General features: G+C 39.9%; 1 protein-coding gene across 2 annotated transcripts in view; it reads right to left on the bottom strand.

Moving 5' to 3' along the window:
- Positions 1-822: 822 nt before the first annotated feature.
- The window catches only part of LOC122066286 (ninja-family protein mc410), a 22,897-nt gene continuing 8,223 nt past the window's right edge, over positions 823-15,496 (bottom strand). For both annotated transcript variants that reach the window (XM_042630103.1, XM_042630104.1), the window contains exon 3: positions 823-1,643. In XM_042630103.1, coding sequence (XP_042486037.1) covers positions 1,135-1,643 — 509 coding nt within the window. In that variant the 3' untranslated portion in view covers positions 823-1,134. The remainder of the gene's footprint in view (positions 1,644-15,496) is intronic.

Here is a 15,496-nt window from a genome sequence, read left to right as displayed (position 1 = left end):
AGTCATACCACCAGACAACATTCTTTTTCCATAAATAAAATTAGGGGAAAAGATGGGTGTGTGACCACCTATATACATATCCACTCCTATAACATCTCTTCCTCATTTGACGATTTCAACCGAAAAAAAAATTCCTCATTTAATGATGTGAACCCTAGTATACAGTTCGACACCAACTGATTGATAACATCTTTCTTCCCCCTCTCAGGCACATATGATGCCAAAACAGATGGACTTCATCTCCATTCCTCTCCTATAAATTTGACTATAAGCATGTTTTCTTAAAAATAATAAGAAAAAGGTTTAATACATTCCCACCATAGAATATCTGAGTGACCCATGACGTGTTATTGATGATGTGGCAATTCTAATTATTGGGATATCTAAAGAATCCTCTGAACCAATCAGTTGCCAAATTCCAAGGCTAAAATTCTATCATATACCTCCCATTTATTGCCATGGACCTTCACGATAGCCTAGGCATTATCATGGTACCCCCTCCTGATAGTCTTGAACTATTGAAAACTTTATCTGCAACTCGAGCAAGGCTAGTTGTCCACCTAGCCTGTAATCCAAGCCCAACTCCAGGAGCAGGACACTCGGCCTGTAACCCAGACCAACAAAAGATAGGCTCAAAGATTTCAGCTCAGGAAAGTGTCAGCTATGGTCATTCAAGGTTGAATCAGATCAGGTTCTTCTATCATGGAGCACATGCATATGCAAAAAATTGGTAGAGCATTCAAAATAAACTGAACATTCAAAACAACAAACATTGATTTAGCAGAGAAAGGTATAAAAGGAAACAGAATATAAGAGCAGCAATTCATGAAACCCTGAGTTCAATTTCTGATAAAGCTTCTAATGTATCTGGAGTGCCCTACTGTTTGCTTAGGAGCATACATGGAAGGGATGATTTGTTGATATTACTACTTGAGAACAGAATAATGATGTTCAATGATTACATTAGCCCACATAACAAATACCGGCTACTCAAGACATTTGATTGGAAGCAAATAAATCACTGACATACATATAGCAAGAAAGATAATGACGAAGCTTACAGTACGGTAAAGAAAACCACAGGGAGATGCTTTCATTGCAAAATAAGTCATTTTATTAAAACTCTTTACGATATCAGCCCTGGGCTGAACTTGCAGGATTGCCATTCGGAAATGACACAAAACCTGAGCTGTTCTCTGGATTGTGTTGATCTGCACTGGCATGCTGAATAAACTCTTCCGGGGACATATGAGACCCATGGCATGCACAAACTATCTTTACCTGGTTTTTGCTGACTCTGTAAGTAACACCAGAAATTGTCCTCCCATTTGGGCCTGGACCTGTTGTAGAAACCCACGGTAGGTCAGGACAAGAACCACGTCCCCCAAATTTCACACCTGCATCAATACCTGGCCTAATAGCTGAGCCTTCATATGGGAAGCCATCCACTGCCGATTGGTCTGATGCTTCCTTTGGCCTGAAGATCATTCCATTCCCCTTGACAAAATCTTCTGTCTGTGAAGAGGAAATGGCACCACCCTCTTCAGAAGCACGCTGTTTCCCACTCCCTTTGGCTGACTCAGATGCTTTACTATCATATGGAGAAGCTTCTGATGAGCTATGAGAAGGTCCCTGAACAACAGCTGCATCAACGTAGGAAAAGGTAAAATCAAGCACAAGCACAAATATAAACCTAACTGAGAAACAGTAATAATGATTGTTAAAGTGTGTAATCGTGGGGTTGTATTCCACGGATGTTACATGGAACCGTGTACCCTGGGATCATGTCTAATAGCTTAGTTGTAGTTAGTTGTTGTCTCCTTAATAGTTTCCTTTTCTAGTTAGGCTTAGGTAGTTATTTGTTTCTATTGTAATTAGTCTTCTTAGTCTTCCACTCTTAGTAGGAACCCTACTAAAAGTTAGTTATTGGATAATATAAAGGAATAGCTAGTCACCATAGAGCAATTCAATCCATCATGTTCTAGCTCACCAAAGTTTTGGATTCAGCTCTCTTTCTCTTCTTCTTTACTGGTTTTAGTTTTTCAGGATAAGGAATAAAAGCGCAGAGACAGACACAAAGCTAATAAGATCATCATTTAGAAGACACTTAACAGTATTCATAACAAAAGTAGATTAAAAGTAATGGAGTATGAACTTCATTTCCCAGAATAAAATCAGCGGCAATATAAACTGCTTCAAAATCCTGCAAATGTGGCACGACCATGATACCCAAACATTACCAAGAAGCAGCAGTTTCTAGGTTTCTTGTACCGGATACTAGTTTGGTATACAACCGCCATCCAGTAAAGAAAGCCAACGAAATAAAACCATGGCTCCAAGTTTTGCTGAAATTTGTCTAAACTTCGCGAAATATTTAGGTTCCGCAAATGATCGAAACAAAACCACATGTGACCCTCGAGAATGTACAAATTTCGACGGAAAATAAATACACACAGACATAGATACAAAACTAACAAGATCATCATTTAGAAAACACTTAAAAATATTCATAATAAAAGTATACTAAAACTAATGGAGTAAGAACTTCATATCCCAGAATAAAATCAGCAGCAATATAAACTGCTTCACAGTCCTCCAAACGTGGCACAATCATGATGCCCAAACATTATCAAGAAGAAGTAGTTTCCACGTTTCTTGTACCAGATGCTAGTTTAGAATACAACTGCTCTCCTGTAAAGGAGGCCGATGAGATATAACCATGGTTCCAAGTTTTGCCAAAATTTCCCTAAACTTCGCAAAATATTTCGGTTTCGCAAATGATCGAAACAAAACCACATGCAACATTTGAGAATGTACAAATTTTGACATTTCGATCATGTTTTGGTCTGAAGTTTCGTTTCGTGGAAATTTCGGCTGAAATGTTACTTTGGCTTCAGAATCAAAACAATTTTTTAAACGAAACATGTCGAAATCATCCTGAGAGGTTTTCCCAGTGCCAGTTGAGAGGTTTTCCCAGTGCCAGTTGGAAAGCCATTTTTTGGGTTTTCTTGGCCAAATTACTGCTAAACAAGGTTGGAACAAGTACTTGGGCAATCAAGGAATGCAGTGGAAGTAATGATTCGCAACGTTGTAGAAGATGTATGCAAGATTCAAAGTTGGAGGTATATCACGTTTCCCCAACACTATATTTTACGACCAAAAAATATAAAAATTTGGAATAAATACTTGATGGTTGGCATTCAATATTTTATATGTTACACTTCATATACAATCTATGATTTCACCGAGCCGGAATTTATTGTCAGTTTTAAAAATGTTCTTAAAATTTACTGGAAAAAATATTAATTTTCTTACAACAAAATTTTGAAAAAAAAAAAAAGGTTAATAGTTAGTGTTTGGAGCTAAATTTTATGTGTTGGACACCATTGGCCAATCTACGTCCTCACGGAGTCGGTTTTGGAAAAAAATTGGGTTAATACTTGCTCAATATACATCTACATATTAAAATTGATTTTATATATGTTGGACACCATTGGCCATATTTAAGTTGTTTTACTTGAATTATATGTGTTCTAGCACTAAGCATTGTGTGGAATAGACCATATTAGAGAACGTATACAACGTAAACTACCAACCTAAGGTCCAAAGTCAAACTCCCATTTTGGATGTTATTTTTAAAAAACCTAAGGGTTCCACTATGTTTAAAGGGCCTAAAATAGGATTTCCTAGAAGTTTCAAGACCTAATTTAGCCATTGAAAATCATCATCAAAACTTGCCAAAAAAAAAAAGTGTAGTGTTTTTGACCGAAATTTCAGTTTCATTCAAAATATTTCGGTTTAGAGCCTGGTCGAAACCAAGCGGCAGGAGAAAAACCGAAACCTGGAACTTTGGATATAACACAAATGGATCCCCTCCTCCATTGGATGGTAATACTGCCAATCAGTCTATCTGGGCAATCATATGGTTCTTTAGTGATTTTGCAATGTTCTTACTCCCTAGCTATATGAAAGGTATTAAATCTGCTAATGGTTCCATCATTTTTAACAGTAACACAGTTTTTGGGTGCCAGAGCTAGTACTTCAAGAGGTCGTGTGACAGTCGAACAGCTGAAGAGGCAGAAGCATACAGTAACAGTATTATGGCACACAAAAGTCTCTCAGAAGCGAAGTATGTTGTGAGTTAATGAAATTTGGACCCAAGGTGCTGATGACAGACTGAATAGTTTACTTTCAGACATTCAGTCTTTGATTTCTATGTTTAACATGATATCTTTCCAGTTTGTAACAACAGAGAGAAAAAGGTTAGCTCATGATCTTAAATTTTTTGGGTACTCTTAAGAAAGAGCTTCTTTTGGGATCATTGTGTATGCTGAATGGCTTAATATTTCTATAAGTGTTTCCTTTCGTATTCTCTTTAACACCCCACTCCCAAAAAAAAAAAAAGGGAAAGGTTCGATTGCAAGCCAAGACCCAAAGCATATCTTAGTATCCTGCAGCTTTGACAATGTCTAAGAAAATTAATTAACTATAGACGAAACATCACTCCCCTCCCCCTAATCTGAAAGATTCTATCAATCGTCCCTTTCTGTGAGAAATAACTGTTAAGTGATGACATCATCCTTACATTATGATTCATAATACCCCAAATTACCCTTATAGATTGGGAACCCACTAGCAACGAAAACCTCATCTCTTTAGCCTCTTGAACCAGAGCTCCATGGGTCCGGCCAACTAAAAGGGAGCCAAAATCGATGACACATGATCACCCGTTCTCCGCCGACTCTTGACCAAGCTGCTACCATCACCGGATACAAGCAACCTAAAGTAGAAGGAAGCTCTAGGAGTGATTCAAGCTTATAGCTCCTGAAGCTACTCTCTCAAAAGGCCTCTCAAGAATTTGCAGAGACGCAGCAAGTGCAAGAGATGGAATGTAACACCCCAAATCTCACCTTTTTACATTGACTGTGCACAGGCAAGAGTAACAAGACTGGAGAAGCCAATACTAGCTTGGCTGGCAGCGGTGGAGTGCTAGGAAGGAAGGGATGACCCAACATGTACCTGAGCCTTCTGCCAACAATGTTGGAAGAAACAACAAGAAAAGTGGGCCAACAGGTATTTATTAGCCTTTCTTAAGGGTTAGTAATAAAAAGGGATTAAACAGACCCAAGAAGAACCAATCTGGCTCAATAGGCTGGAGAATTAAATTGTAACACCCTAAATCTCACATCTTTACATTGACTGTGCACAGGCAAGAGTAACAGACTAAAAAAGCCAATACTAGCTTGGCTGGCAGTAGTGGAATGTCAAGAAGGAAGGGATGACCCAACATGTACCTACGACTTCTGCCAACAGTGTTGGAAAAAACAGCAAGAAAAGTGGGGCAACAGATATTTATTAGCCTTTCTTGAGGGTTAGTAATAAAAAGGGATTAAACAGACTCAAGAAGAACCAATCTGGCTCAATGGGCGGGAGAATTCAGAAAATGATAGCTGGCCTCTTGACTGGACAGAATGCCATAATTGGCTAAAAGGGGTCCCACACTTGGATTTGGGATATGTAGACATTTCTAAGGGTCTAAAATGGTTGATTAAGATAAGTAATAATATATATAATTAAAATAATATTTTAATATGGGTAATACATGCATGTACATACCCATTTATAAGTATATGTATAGATAATATTTTATTATATTATAAGGGGAGAGATATAATATAATCAATTAAATAATGGAATTATATGTGGATACTATAATTAATATGGGTATACAACATATAATATAAAATTAAAAGTATATAGTAAGTATATTGGTATTGCATAATACAAATACATAAGTATATTATAAATTTATAATAAATTATTATATATAATGTAAGTGAGCCATTAAATGAGTTAGTGGGCCCATTTAAAGGCCACCACTAACACCCCCTCTCATTTCTCACATTCTCTCAACCGTACAGCAAGAAGAAAAAAAGAGAAAGAAGAAGAAGAAGAAAAGAGAAGAAAGGGAAATTGAGAGGGAATTGATACTTTTGAGACAGCAACTGGCTGATTCTGTAACCAGGTAAGAATCCAACTTGATACAAACCTATAATGGCAAAATGTTGCCGAAATTGGTGGTTTGGGTTGACTGATTTGGCTGAAATTGGAAGATTAGGGTAAAATCTGAGAATTCAGCATGGATTAAAGACTCCAAGTACATAATATTTTGTTCCTTTGATGAAAATGGAAAGGAACTCTAAAACTCAAGATGGGATTTCACCCCAATTCCAAATAAATTCTCTGTTTTAAGAATTTAAAGTAAGAATTTTAGTCTTCCAGTCCCATTCGGCCTTAATTAGTGTAATCCCATTTCAAATTTAGGACTCCTTCCCATTTTCATCAAAGGAACAAAATATCATGTACTTGGAGTCCTTAATCCCTGTTGAATTCTCAGATTTTACCCTAATCTTCCTATTCCAGCCAAATCAGTCAACCCAAACCACCAATTTTAGCAACATTTGCCATTACACGTTTGTATCAAGTTGGATTCTTACCTGGTTGCAGAATCAGCCAGCTACTGTCTCAAAAGTATCAATTTCCCTTTCTTCTCTTTTCTTCTTCTCTTCTCTTCCTCTTCTTCTTTCTCTTTTTTTCTTCTTGTTGTACGGTTGAGAGAAGTGAGAAATGAGATAGGATGTTAGTGGTGGCTTTTAAATAGCACCACTTACCTTAGTGGCCCACTAACTCAAAGTTAGTGGTCCACTAATTCATTTAATAGCCCACTTACACTATATATAATAATATTATAATATACTTATATATTTGTATTATATAATACCAATATACTTACTATATACTTCTAATTTCAGATTATATATTGTATACACATTAATTATAGTATCCACTTATAATTTCATTATTTAATTCATTATATTATATCTCTCTCCTTATAATATAATATAATATTATATATATACTTATATGGGTATGTACATGCATATAGTACCCATCTTAAAATATTATTTTAATTACATATTTTATTATTTATCTTAATTAACCATTTCAGACCCTTGGTAATAGGTCTACATTTATCAAATTTCAAGTGTGGGACTCATTTCAGCCAATTCTAGCATTTTGTCCAGTCAACAGGCCAGCTTTCATTTTCTGAATTCTCCCGCCTATTGAGCCAGATTGGTTCTTCTTGACTCTGTTTAATCCCTTTTTATTACTAACCCTTAAGAAAGGCTAATAAATACCTGTTGGCCCACTTTTCTTACTGTTTCTTCCAACACTGTTGGCAGAAGGCACAGGTACATGTTGGGTCATCCCTTCCTTCCTGGCACTCCACTGCTGCCAGCCAAGCTAGTATTGGCTTCTCCAGTTTGTTATTCTTACCTATGCACAATCAATGTAAAGAGGTGAGATTTGGGGAGTTACATGGAAACCCTAAGTGCTACTGCAACGGTCTTGCCTTCTTCCTCTTCTCCTCTATCAATTTTCTCTCCAAAGTGGATTTTATCTATTACCGCAAGACCACTTAAACTCTCTATCTCCTCCAAAAGTAACATCCGGTTTACCTCCTTCCTTCCTTATCTTCTCTGTTTTTCTATGTATGTTCTTTAAAAATTTTTAGTATTTGGAATCAGATGATGAAATTGATGACGATATCCGATCCAATTTAAATGACATGAACATAGTTCCTGTTCTTAAAAATTGCTTCTCCCTTTCCTCCCTTCCTAGGGTATAATATTATATAAAAAAATTCTTCTCGTTAATTTTCTTTTTTCCTGGTTAATGAGCTGTTAGAATTGAGAATTTTGTCCTTATTGATGAAGAGTCTGCTGGTGTAGGATGTGGCTATGGGTTTGTTTCTGAGTACGGCAACTGGCAGGGGTTGGACAAATGGTTCTGGTATGGAAGGCCCCTTTGTTCCTACGCCCTTTCGTTCCTGCGTGGGTTGAAAACAAATCTGGTACAGAGAAGATCTCAACCTTCCCTTGGTCCCTCTTCACCAAATCGCCTCGTCGGAGAATGCGTGTGGCCTTCACCTACAATGTCTATCGCCAGCTGACAACTCGTGTGATGCAGATTCATACCCATGGACCGATCCATACCCATCTGGGTTTCCAGACGAAGATGAGTCCAATTCATGTTGGGTTATTTGGTCTAATAGGATTTTAGGAAATCTTATTGTCACACTGGATCGAGTCCTCTCCTTTCTTCTTTCTTCTTATTCCTTCTTCTAATCCTCCAACCACAAAGAAGGTTGGGTCTTCTTCCATCGGCTGTACGTCTTAATGTCCCCATCAACTCTCCCCGGCTTGGAAGAATTCACCTTCGGTGAATTAAAACTCATGTAATATTCAAGTGGGTCTGGGTTGAGTTGTTGGACTTCTTGCATTGTGATCCAGGTATTGTCAATTTCCGGACGTCCACGCCACTTGACCAAGAACTCTCTAGAACCTCCAATGTGTGTGGACACAATCTTCTCATCAAGGATTTTCTCAATTTCTTCAGTCCTTCTCGTGACCATAGGCACAGGTGGTAATAAGGTGCGGGGAAGTGGTTGGTTTGGTTCAGTAGTCTTATCAATGGTGAAGGGGAAGTCTTCAAAGTCATCAGGATAGAAAGGGGTAATGGTAGAGGTACCATGGTATGGGACAAGGTCTTCAACATTGAAAATATTACTGATTTCCATACTAGCTGGTAGATCAAGAACATACGCATTGGCACCTATCCTCTTGAGTACTTTGAACGGACCTGTGCTACGAGCATGCAGCTTGCTCGCTTTTCCCCTAACAAAACATTGCGGCTTAATTCTAACCATCACCATATCACCCTCTTGAAACTCTTGTAACCTTCTGTGCACATCTGCCTTCGACTTATATTGTTCGTTCCTCAGTGCTATCTGTCTTCTTATACCTACATGTAAATCATGTATATACTGAGCAAAAGACTCTGCTGACTGGGAGGTCCTAGAACTAGACACCACTGGGATAAGGTCTATGGGTGCCCGGGGCTGGTATCCTGAACAGATCTCAAAGGGGGACAGACCAGTGGTACGGTTCTTAGAACTATTATATGCAAACTCAGCTTGGCTAAGGACTCGATCCCAATTGGTAAGGTGTTCTCCTATGAGGCAACGCACTAAATTCCCTAAGCTCCTATTGACAACCTCGGTTTGGCCATCGGTCTGAGAGTGAAAGCTGAGGAGAAACGAAGCTTCGTGCCCATCATCTGCCATAGGGTCCTCCAAAAATGACTAGTGAACTTAACATCCCTATCAAACACTATGGTGAGGGGCAACCCATGGTACTTGACAACTTCATTAAAGAAAAGTCTGGCTACTATGGATGCATCAGAGGTCTTAGAGCATGGGATGAAATGGGCCATCTTCGAGAAGCGGTCCACAACCACATAAACAGAATCATAGTCCCTCGAAGTGTTTGGTAGAGCAAGCACGAAGTCTATGCTAAGGTCCTGCCAAGGGGAATGGGGCACGGGTAGAGGAGTATACAATCCCGTGTTTTGCTTTTGTTGTTTGGCGGTCTGGCATGTCCTACACTGACTCACAACTCTAGCAACATCCCTCTTCAATCCTGGCCAAAAGAATCGGTCCTCAACGAGGGTGATGGTCTTATCTCGACCGAAATGGCTAGCGACTCCCCCAGCATGCAATTCCCAGATCAGGAAATCTCGGAGTGAAGTCCTGGGAATGCACAACTTACTTCCTTTAAAAAGGAAGCCCTCCCTAAGTAGGTAGTCCGAGCGGTTGATCAGGTTGCCTTCACTCAAGGAAGTGAACAACTCATTAAAATCAGGACAGGTGGGGTATTGGTCCTTGACTCGCTCGAACCCTACAACCTCTACACTCGTTGCCTGGAGTAGCACACTAGCCCGACTCCTAGCATTGGTGCAACTGAGGAACATGTTCACCCGGCTCAATGCATCTGCAACAGTATTCTCGACACCAGGTCTATGCTTGAGTACAAAAGTGTACTCTTGGAGAAACTCAACCCACTTGACATGCCTCTAGTTAAGTTTCTTTTGGGCACTCAGGTATCTCAGAGCCTGGTGGTCAGAGAATAGCACGAATTCTTGCGGTAAAAGGCAATGTCACCAATAGCGCAGTGATTGGACAACCGCATAGAATTCCTTGTTGTATGTGGAATATCGTTGCCTAGCTTCATTAAGCTTCTCACTAAAATAGGCAACAGGGTGGCCCTCTTATCCTAGGACACCACCTATCCCAATACCAGATGCATCACAATTCACTTCGAAGACCTTAGAGAAATCTGGAAGGCGTAGGACTGGAGCTTCAGTCATAAGCTTCTTAATCTCATTAAAGGCTTTTGTAGCACTCTTAGTCCATTGAAACTCCTTTTTCATGCAATCGGTGATATAAGACATAATGGGACTAAACCGGTAGATGAACCTCCTGTAGAAAGTGGCTAAGCCATGAAAGCTTCTTAACTCATGGACATTAGTTGGCTCAGGCCACTCTACAATCGCTCTCACTTTCTCAGGGTCAGCAGATACTCCCTGATTTGACACAACAAATCCTAGAAAGATGACTTGATCACTCATGAAGGTGCACTTCTTGACGTTGACATAGAGTTTCTCTTGTAAGAGCACATGAAAAACCTTCTGTAAGTGATTCAAATGGGAAGACGGGGTCTTACTATAGATGAGGATGTCATCAAAGTAAACCACTAGGAACTTGCCAATGAATGGTTGAAGCACTTGATTCATTATCCTCATGAATGTGCTAGGTGCATTTGACAAGCCAAAAGGCATGACTAACCACTCAAAGAGGCCATCCTTTGTCTTGAAGGCTATCTTCCACTCATCTCCAGGCCTAACCCTAATCTGGTGGTACCCGCTCTTGAGATCAATCTTCGAAAAGATCGAAGAGTTGGCCATCATATACAACATATCATCAAGCCTAGGGATAAGGAACCTATACTTGATGGTGATCTTATTGATGGCCCTACTATCAACACACATACGCCAGGTGCCATCTTTATTTAGTGTGAGCAAGACAGGTACAGCAAACGGGCTAAGACTTTCCCTAATGAATCCCTTCTGTAGCAGTTCATCCACTTGCCATTTAAGTTCGGCGTGTTCTTTGGGATTCATTCGGTAATGGGGTAAATTCGGGAGAGAGGATCCTGGAACTAAGTCAATAGCGTGCTGGATGTCACGCATAGGCAGTAACTCATCAGGTAGTTCCTCAGGGAATAACCTCTCGAATTTCCTCAACAAGAGTCGCACTTCTCTAGGAGCCTCAGTGAATAAGCGTGACCTATCGGTATTACTCTGTACGACAACTAGAGCATAAATCACCCATAACTCTTGACACTCTCCTTCAAATTGTTGTTGATTTAAAATGTTGAGTGTTTTGGTGGGAGTGTGTTTGGATGTACTTCCCTTGTGTTCTGGAACCCTAACTTCCCTAGGGGCACTGGGGGTCAGTTTAATCTTCTTCCCTTTGAACTCAAAGACAGGTATTAGACTTCCCATAATTGGTGACATCCCGATCATATAACCAGGGTCTACCTAGGATGATGTGGGCAACATCCATCTCTAGGACATCACACCACACTCGCTCCTCATATCCTGCAAAGTGTAGGGGAACTAAACACCTCAGATTAACGGGAATGGTGGACTGATCAACCCAGCAACCTTGTAAGGCTTGGGGTGTGGTTCAGGTTTGAGGCCCATTCGAGCAACAGCGCTCTTGGCAACCACATTCATGCAACTCCCGCTGTCTATGGCGACGCGGCAGTTCTTGCCCTGATGACATGTGTAAGTGATGAAAATATTAGTTCGTCGCTAATCATCGCTACTCTATAGGTACTCTTAGGTTGTGAGACTATGCAACGCACAATGCCGAGCTTGAGGTCACCAGCCTCCTTTGTGTCCTCATCAGATATGGTCTCATCTGGTCTATGGTCCTCATACTCATGGTCCTAAAACCCCTCTTGGTCACCTTCTTCAGGGGTCTGCTCTCTAACATAAAGCTTCCTATTAGGACATTCTCTAGAGAAGTGACCAAACCCGCGACACTTGAAGCACTGTTGTTGCCCACTACTCTTGGGTGCTTCTCCTAAAATTCCTTTACCCTTGTTGTCAAATTGATGTTATGGTGCAGCAGTGGGTTTTAGGAATCCAGTTGAGCCTTGGAGTGGTTTTCTAAATTGGGACTCCCCAGCTTGGCAGCTCTTCCTCTGAGAATAAGTTCTCATGGAGGATTCCACCTCAAGGGCTATCCTGAAGGCCTGTGGAACGTCTCACACCAAGTGGGGTGCCATACGAGATTGAATTTCGGAGTTGAGCCCGATAAGGAATTTGGATAGTGTCTACTCAACATCCTCCCGAATACGGCTTCTACTCGTCAATTCATTGAACTTGCTCATGTATTCGGTCACATTCAGCTTTCCTTACTTCAGGGTATTCATTTCATTCAACAACTGGAGCCTATAAGTGATAGGCAAAAATTCCCTCTTGAGCAGCTCTTGCATCTCTACCCAGGTAGTGATTGGCTCAAGTCCTAAGTGGTCCTCTTGGTACTCTAGGTCTGTTCAGAAGTCCTGGGCAACTCCAATAAGCTTGAACTTAGCAAATCGGTAGCGGACTTCCTCTGGCATATCGTAGAAATCGAAATACCTATTCATCTGCTTGATCCAATCCAGAAGGATCCTAGCATCAATCTGACCATCATAGGTAGTGGCATCTACCTCAATCATTCGTCTAACATCAAAGCCTCTATCAGGATGCTCATAACCCTCATCATCTCCATATTGGGTTTGGCGTCTTGGCGGTGGGCCTCGACCCCTACCACGCCCTAGGCCTTGGAAGTTATCCCCTATCTGGTCATAACCATCAATCTGGTTATTCTCATTTACTTCCTCAGGGTTAGGGCCTCTGCCCCTAGGTTTAGTGCCAGTTGTGTTACGGCCTTGCCGTCCATCAAGGTTTTGAACACTTGTCTCGAGGGCAGCCAACTTATCAGTAAAGGCTTGGAGAAGGGCAGCTTGTGTTTCCTGTATGGCTTGGACGGCTTTCACGAATTCAACCAGTTGCTCAGATTGGGTGGAGGGGCTAGGAGGGTCAGACATATCCTGGTATGCTCTACCACTACGAGTAGACATAAGGAGATGGGCAACCAAGTTACGGTTGCCACCAAAGACTCAAGGTCTACTCAGAATCTCCAATTGAGACAAGTAGTGAGCCCTTTCAATCTTGAGGTCAAAAATCTCCCTCTCAAGTATGTGTTTTTAGAGGGAATAACGTCCAATGCTATTTGGTCCCGCCAACTTAAGAAATAAAAGGGTATCCTATAATCTATGGTATCGCTCTCTTAGCTCAGACTCGACTACGGACAGATGGTGACAGAGACTAGACCTCGAAAGGTAAGACATGTAAACAAGGGACAGCAGTACCTAGTTGCCCTAAACCTAGACAAAACCATGCCCTGATACCAAGATGATGTAGGGGGGTCCTAGGGGACTAGGTTTCCTACAAGATTAACTAACTAGGTAGGGTTACCTCAAGGGACTTGAGTAGACAGGACAAAATAAACTCAGCAAACAAGATTTAACATGTAAAATAGAATAAGACTAATAAACAAAGTAGCAAAGAGCAATAATAATCTAGGAAGAAAAACACATAAACTCACTCAAGCTTCAAGGGGAAACATGGGGTAGAGAACATGGCAGCAACCAAAATTAGGCTACAGCACTAGTTTATTAAGCATCAAAAGTAGATAGAAACCCCATGCTATATGCTCTAAAATCAATTGTACTAGTAATAAGAAGACCAGCACTACTTAAGGCAAACAGTGTGATAAATAAAAGGTTAAACAATGGCAAAAGAGGAGTGGGTTTTAATGGAAGTAACAGGGTAAATAATGAGGGGATAATGGAGGGAATAGGAGGGTTTATTCTATACTTATCTGCTACACAGGCCCGAGAATAAAGGGAGAGAACCCAGATTCGAAGATGTCCAACAGCAGTCCGATTGTTGAAAAGAGATCAGCAGTAGTCCAGTCCTTGTCGTAAAGGATAACAGCAACCCAGTATTGAAGAGAAGATCAGCAACAGCAACAGTTCAACATCAAAAGGTAGTAGCAATAGTAGATGTTGGCCGGTAGCAGTAGACAGTAAGCAGCAACAGTAACAGTAGCAGTTCGAGTCAACAATCCAGCAATAGTTCCAGTAAGAAAAGGTATAAAAGTAAGAGAGGGAGGGAGGTAAGAGAAGAGAGAACCGAGAGAGAATAAAGAGAGAAAAGGCAAGAAAGAGAGGGTGAGAAAGACGAGATTGAAAGAGAGAATCGTGAGGGGGTGGGGGGTTTGCTCCTTGGCTGTTTATTCAATTATCGTTCATTAATTAGAACCGTGGCCAATGGTCTTACATAAATAAGAGACTAACTACTAAAAAGAAAAGATAATTCTAGGAATGCTATTTCATAAACAAAGAAACTTTCTAAAAAGAAATCAATAGAATAATTACTTAGTTTCGAAGAAGACCCAACCTTCTTTGTGGTTGGAGGATTAGAAGGAGGAAGAAGAAGAAAGGAAGGCTCGATCCAGCCTTTCCAGCGTTGGATCGAGTCCTCTCCTTCCAACTTTTGCCAAGATTGTGTGGCCCCCACCAGATCTAATAGTTTAGTAGTTTTATTTCCTAGGATTTTGTTTGTTTGAGTCTTTAAGTTAATTAGAAAACCATAGTTGTCAAGGAGTCACCTAGGCGACGACTAGGCGTCCAGGCGGTTTACCTGGGGCCTAGGCGACAGCCGCCTTGTTGCACTGCATGTCGCCTTGTGTTTCGGCACTTATGTATGCCAAATATCATCCAAGTAAATGTTTTTAATATTTGTTATTTCATTTACTTAAGATATTATTCATAAATAAGCAACTACCCCCTATTTGAATCCAATAAAAATAGTTTAAAAATCAAATTCCAAAATGATAAAAAGTCAACCCCCTAGTCCAAGAACAAAAACTGGATTTTGGTTATAGGGACGATTTTCAACTTTTAAATGCTACGGTTTTTCTCAATTATGAAAATTTTATAAATTCTATCATGTTAAAACATTGCTAAAAACCAAAAGTCCGGTAAAAAAATATTTTGTTTTGATATTCGTAAAATTATTTTCATTCAGGCGATTTTAACAGTATTCGTGCACTTAAAAATAAGTTTGACTGAAGCATAACTTTGTCATTGCAACTCAGATTTAAGTAATCTTAGACTTGTTAGAAAGCTGGTTTTATATTATAACTAATACAAAAAGTCTCATGTAAAAATAAAATCATTTGACCAGTCAAACTTATTATAGAATAAGAGCATTTATCTAAATGTTGATTTTTTATAACTTTATATGACTTAATGTTAATCTTTTATGATTTGATGTGGCTAAATGTTGATTTTTAATGACTTGATGTGGCTTAATCTTGATTTTTTATGATACAAGGTATATATAACTTACTAAATAATGTTAGAAAATAGGAAAAATAAAAATAACACTTGTTCGCCTAGTTCCCCTTAAG

Source organism: Macadamia integrifolia, unplaced genomic scaffold, assembly GCF_013358625.1.
Source record: "Macadamia integrifolia cultivar HAES 741 unplaced genomic scaffold, SCU_Mint_v3 scaffold2319, whole genome shotgun sequence".
NCBI classification, from domain to species: domain Eukaryota; kingdom Viridiplantae; phylum Streptophyta; class Magnoliopsida; order Proteales; family Proteaceae; genus Macadamia; species Macadamia integrifolia.
Note: the sequence above shows the minus strand (reverse complement) of the source record. Positions and strands in the feature narration are given on the sequence as shown.